Below are 5309 nucleotides of genomic sequence, written 5' to 3'. Positions count from 1 at the left end.
ATGTTTAAACTCCTTTGAATGCTGTTGAATAGTGTTCTTATGGTTGTGGTTTTGAAGGTAACACCCGATGCAGTGTTTAGCACAGCGGTGACACCGTTGAAACCAGAAGATGGGGTTGATCCTAACCGAGTTAAATGTGTAGTCGACAACCGTGGCTATGCTATCTATTTCTCGAGGGGTTTGATTCCTTATAACAAGTAATTTTTTCTTACCTTTTTCTTGTATGTATTGGTTACATGAATTATCTTATTCTTCCTCATATGCTTTTTTTTTGCGGTTTAGGAGTGGTAAAGTCAATCCAGATTTTCCATACATGCTTCATCTTGGACTTCAGGTACCGAGCAGCCAGTTTCTCTTATCCTACATGTAATGGACTTTTTTTTTTTCATCTAATCTCGGTTATGTTTGTTTGTTCGTTTTTCATCTCAGAGTTTTGATTCAAAGTTCCTTAAAGTATATTCGGAGCTTCAACCAACGCCATTGCAGCAAGAAGAGGATCTCGAGCAGCTCAAAGTCCTGGAGAACGGTTTCAAAATGAAGGTAACAGAACCCTTTCCTCATAGAAAAGTATCTAAAGGAAAATGAAACATATGTCAGTTGATATATCATCCGAAAGAATCGAGCCTTAGCTTAGAGAATATCAAAAGAAGTAACTCAAGGCAGTAAGATTTTTTTATGTTGGCTGTTTACAGGTTATAAAGGTGGATCATGAAGCTCATGGAGTTGATTCACCCGATGATGTCGAAAAGATTGAATCTTTAATGCGGGAAAGAAACCTGTCCTAGTCCACAGAAATCCAAATCTCTGCTTTCAAAATTTTTAAATGAACCATTTCCTTTTATTTGCCCACAGAGACTTGTGTGATCGATCGAATCAGGAACTAGTAATATATCATATATACCTGCAATGTGGAAGACCCTTATAATGTAATTGAGTTCAGTTCTTTCCACCACACCAGTTAATTAGACCTATCTTCTGTAATCTTAAGCCTTATAATATTCTTATATGATATTGTTGAATTTTAAGGAGAATGAGATATATTTAGAGCTGTGTCATCGTGTCTGATAGATCTGAGGTCTTGGTGGTTGGTCATTAGTTAAACTTCAACCTAACGCTTATAAAATGAGAGAGAGAATATGTTAATATCACTCGCCAAAAACCAAGTCACATCAATAATGGCTATCTATACGTCATTTAATCACAAGCCATATCTCCTATACTGAAATGGTGTCAGAAACATAAAGAGGATTAGAGAGTGACAACGTGGCGAATTGGCGAGATCCTTGTTTTTCCGGTAGCTCTACTTAGATGAACGTGCGTGATAATCATAAAATATATGCATTGAATGTAGCACAGCTGTGTGGTGTTGAACAGTTGATATAGTTAATGCAAATTATGGACGCTTATAAAACTAGAGTATAGGGGAACTTGCAACGTACACTTGAAACAGGTTGAGAGATATATACGGAAGAAAGTATAGTTCGATGGAGCTAATTAGGGGTTTGTACCGTTTGGTGGTGTCGGTGACGTGCTTGGTGTGTTTAGGGTTTAGTGGTGGGATGTGTTCAGAATTTGATCCCTTGATCAAAACTTACGTGTCATCATCGTCGCAGCTGTCGAATGAGAACTTGGTCTATTCCGGTGGTAAGCTTAAAGGTATTAAAAAAAACGACAACTATAAGCTAAACTTTTAAAACATACATTGTACTATTGTGAAAACATGAATAGTTTTTTTTTCGGGTTTATGTGTTTTAGAGTTGCTATATCTACAATACCAAAAACAAAACAAAAAGTACTGTACATGTTTATGATATTTGTTTTTCTATTGATAGATGAAGTACACAGTATCACTTACTCGGAATGGGATTCACTTGTGATCCAATCGAAGCTCCCAGTAATGGTTATGTTCACAGCCCAGTGGTGTGGACCATGTCGTGTGCTGATCCCTATACTAAACAGGATGGACTCGCGATACAAGAATAAGTTCAAATTCTACACAGTCAACTTTGACGATGAAACAAGGATTGCAGCACGTTTTGACATCAAATATCTCCCGACCACTCTTGTCTTTAAAGGCGGAGACCAAATGGCTAAATTCACCGGAGCTAATCCAATGATGTTAGAGAAACTCGTCAGGGAGTTTATGTGATTTCCCTTGTCAAACCTTTGGCTCGTCCATTTATCTATATTTGTTGCTTCCTTTGTCAAACCTTTGCTTTACTATGTGCTGAGAATTGTTTGTTTGTCTCCTTTCTTACTCAAAATAATTGTTCACCGTGAACAGTTTAACTATGTTTATCTACTTTAATTATTACTAAGATTGATAAAGTGATTTGACCCATAGAAGTAGGCAGAACATTTGGAATAGGCACACAAAACTCGGCTATAAGAAACAAACTAGGGTGTCATCATAAGACATCATTTCTAATAAATCACGTTTGGTAAATGATAAATAGTTTAAGATAAAAGAGTCTCACTTTGAGTTCATTTAAGACAAAGTTTACAAGTAACGGAAAACAAAATTTTGCTAGGTGTAACACTACTCAGCAGAATCTGACTCGTTTTCCTCATCATTTTCTGACACCGCAGCATCCTCATCCGCATCAGACTCATTGTCTGACACCGCAACATCCTCATCCGCATCAGACTCACTTTCAGATCCATCTTCCGATGCAGCGTCCTCATCTTCGTGTTCATCAGCTCCGTCTTCCCCGTCTGTTTCAGTCGAGTCCTTTGCTTTATTATCATCCTTGAGGTCTTTCTCGTCATAGAAATCTCTTTGGACTGGAACATCTTTCTGTAGTTGGGTAGACATGATTCCAGCAATGGCTTTCAATGCAGCAGCTGCTTGAGTATTATCACCTATGGCTTCTTCATCTATGCCTGGCACTGTTGCTACTGATTTTGGAGCCACACCATCTGGCTTAGGAGGTGGGACAAAGAAGGGTATACGACCTCTTTGCCAGTCATGGAGTATCATCTTTGCTCCGGTCATCAAATCAGGCTCTCCACCCTGAACAAGGTTACCAAGTTTGGTTATTCTTACACCAGTTCATTGCCACGAAAACAGATAAACCTTTAAGCTATCTCTCTTACTTACTGAACATAATTTCGCAGCCTATAAAACTAAGGAAACACACCTTTAACAGTTTGCCAGAGGATTTGCATAACTGAAGAAGAAAATCTTGATCATCCTCCCTGTAAATGTCGAGCCATGAAATTATCACTCTGTTGTAGGGATGACAGAGAAAATATTAAAGAGATAAAATTACCCTTACCAGTCCTGTATTTTATACGCCCTCTGCAAGTGCTCCTTCTTGACACGTCTCAGTACTTCACCAATGTGCTCAGATGCATCTTCCAAGTTTGTAACTCTTACCTATATATTCGAAATTATGAATCTGTAAGATAATTCACTACTTGCAGAGAATAGAACAGAGTGCGGACCAAAAGAATCATGGGTCTAAATAAGACAAGTTTTCATGTAAGGTAACATGAACCTGGATATTTGCTCTATTTTGAGCAAAGGTGACCCAAAACTTCTCCAGACTTTAAGTATAAAAGTGTAATACGTGAAAGGAAGAACTAATAATACAAGATACATACCACTCCCTTGAGGACGATATCCGTCTCGGTATCACGGCTCTGGTAAACAACACCAGGACAATCAATCAAGAAAATCCTCTTAGTGAGTGTGATGTATTGCCAGACCTTTGTTTCCCCTGGAATTGGAGCAACCTTGCAAACCTAGAGAAGAGACATAGGAAGCAGATATGTGAGCATAAGTAAATTGGCAATTAGGGATTCGATACTGCAGGTTTGCAATAATATAAATTAGCAAAAAAAAATTTACATTTTTAGTACGCAGTGTGTTGATAACTGATGATTTCCCAACATTGGGATACCCAACAAATCCCACAGATATAGCTTGCTTGTCGCTTTTTAGACGAGCAAACTGCCTCAAAACTGATAGAAGTGACCCCTGAAACCAACCATCAAACACCAAACATTTATCAAGAGAACGACATAGACTGATGTTATAACTTAACAAATGTGAAAAAGAAATCATTAGATCAGAGATCCCAAGGGGGTGTATAGTCAATGAAGTACCTTTCCGAATGACTTGTTAACACTTGCATGGAATGCTAGAGTTGGATATTCTTTTGATAACATCCACAACCATCCTTTAGTAGCCCAAGCCGGCACAAGATCACACTTAAAAAGCAGACACGCAAAAACACATCAATATAAATTGTAAACAACCTTCACAATAGGAACAGTCAACTTAAGCTATCTGAGTTTCCAAAAGATGATAAGAACCAACCTTGTTCAACAACAGAATCATGTGTTTATGCTTGTGATGCTCTTTCAACGTTTTCTCTAAATGATGACATCTAGTTCCTTGTGGATCCCTAGCATCTATAACCTGTCACACAAAGTACCTGTAAGCCAAAGAAATAATACCACTACAAGATATCTCCTATTTGATCACGGAATGAAGACAATACCTGGACAATAACATCAGAAGAGTCTATGACTTTGTAAAGCTCACCCCAAATACGCTTACTCTGTCCCTTCTCAAACATAGTATGCCTAACAAGATCTCTAAACCCGTCTTCTTCTTCTCCTCTTTCACCAGAAGGACCTGCCCCATTCTTCTCCTCAAATGAATCTTCAAAATTACACAAAAAAAACGTTTCAAATGAATATACATATCTCCATCATTTCAGGTACAAGTAGCTCAAAAGAAACACAAATTTACCCTGAGACTCAGCAGCCTTCTTCACCAAGGCTTCATAATCAGAAGCCACAAGCTTTGGTCGCTTCCTCTTTGTCTTACTTCCAAAAGTATCTTTAAAAGGCTCCATGTCCAGTAAATGAACTCTCGATTGCTTAACAAAGTAAGCATCAGAACCAATCAAAAATCGAAACTTTTTCAGACATTGAATAATCTGAATTCAACAAAGCTCAAACCTTTTTACCTTCTTGTTATCAGTTAAAAGAGACATAGGCAACTTCCTCTCTTTTAAAATCACATTATAAGTACTAGACCTCTTAGTCTCAAGCTCTTCTCTAAAATACGCAAGCTCACTCTGACCCACAACACGAGTGTTCCCTATTAATAAAAAAAAAAAAAAACATCAGTGAATCAAATTGAGTAAATTTTCTAATTCTCACGAATTTATGTGAATTATTATTAATACGAACCAAACCATCTTCGATCAGGTGCGATACGTGAGTCCGGCAAATCCTTCGACTGGAACTCGTTGCTAACGATTTTACCGCCGGGGGTTCTCCTAGGCCTAGTG

The 5309-nt window shown here is 38.0% G+C and overlaps 3 protein-coding genes across 5 annotated transcripts in view; 2 read left to right on the top strand and 1 right to left on the bottom strand.

The window, feature by feature from the left end:
* Nucleotides 1-1025, top strand: part of LOC104742800 (3-deoxy-manno-octulosonate cytidylyltransferase, mitochondrial) — a 2588-nt gene extending 1563 nt beyond the window's left edge. The window contains exons 5-8 of one of the 2 annotated variants that reach the window (XM_019235254.1): nt 58-197; nt 283-334; nt 430-540; nt 693-1025. In XM_019235254.1, the coding sequence (XP_019090799.1) occupies nt 58-197; nt 283-334; nt 430-540; nt 693-785 (396 nt within the window). In that variant the 3' untranslated portion in view covers nt 786-1025. The remainder of the gene's footprint in view (nt 1-57; nt 198-282; nt 335-429; nt 541-692) is intronic. The other variant, XM_010463852.2, reaches the window with a different exon arrangement.
* LOC104742799 (thioredoxin-like) lies at nt 1447-2298 on the top strand. Its single transcript, XM_010463851.2, has 2 exons — nt 1447-1656; nt 1833-2298. The coding sequence occupies exons 1-2, from the start codon at nt 1485-1487 to the stop codon at nt 2147-2149; spliced, it is 489 nt and encodes a 162-aa protein (XP_010462153.1). The 5' UTR covers nt 1447-1484; the 3' UTR covers nt 2150-2298.
* LOC104742798 (nuclear/nucleolar GTPase 2-like) overlaps nt 2404-5309 on the bottom strand; it is a 3597-nt gene continuing 691 nt past the window's right edge. The window contains exons 2-12 of one of the 2 annotated variants that reach the window (XM_010463850.2): nt 5209-5303; nt 4983-5116; nt 4763-4892; nt 4509-4672; nt 4325-4426; nt 4111-4215; nt 3854-3982; nt 3607-3747; nt 3279-3379; nt 3141-3198; nt 2404-3013 (exon numbers count right to left, since the gene is read on the bottom strand). In XM_010463850.2, the coding sequence (XP_010462152.2) occupies nt 2540-3013; nt 3141-3198; nt 3279-3379; nt 3607-3747; nt 3854-3982; nt 4111-4215; nt 4325-4426; nt 4509-4672; nt 4763-4892; nt 4983-5116; nt 5209-5303 (1633 nt within the window). In that variant the 3' untranslated portion in view covers nt 2404-2539. The remainder of the gene's footprint in view (nt 3014-3140; nt 3199-3278; nt 3380-3606; nt 3748-3853; nt 3983-4110; nt 4216-4324; nt 4427-4508; nt 4673-4762; nt 4893-4982; nt 5117-5208; nt 5304-5309) is intronic. The other variant, XM_010463849.2, reaches the window with a different exon arrangement.

Source organism: Camelina sativa, chromosome 14 (assembly GCF_000633955.1).
Source record: "Camelina sativa cultivar DH55 chromosome 14, Cs, whole genome shotgun sequence".
In the NCBI taxonomy this organism is placed as follows: Eukaryota; Viridiplantae; Streptophyta; class Magnoliopsida; order Brassicales; family Brassicaceae; genus Camelina; species Camelina sativa.
The sequence above is the reverse complement of the archived record's forward strand: the minus strand, read 5'-3'. Positions and strand labels throughout refer to the sequence as shown.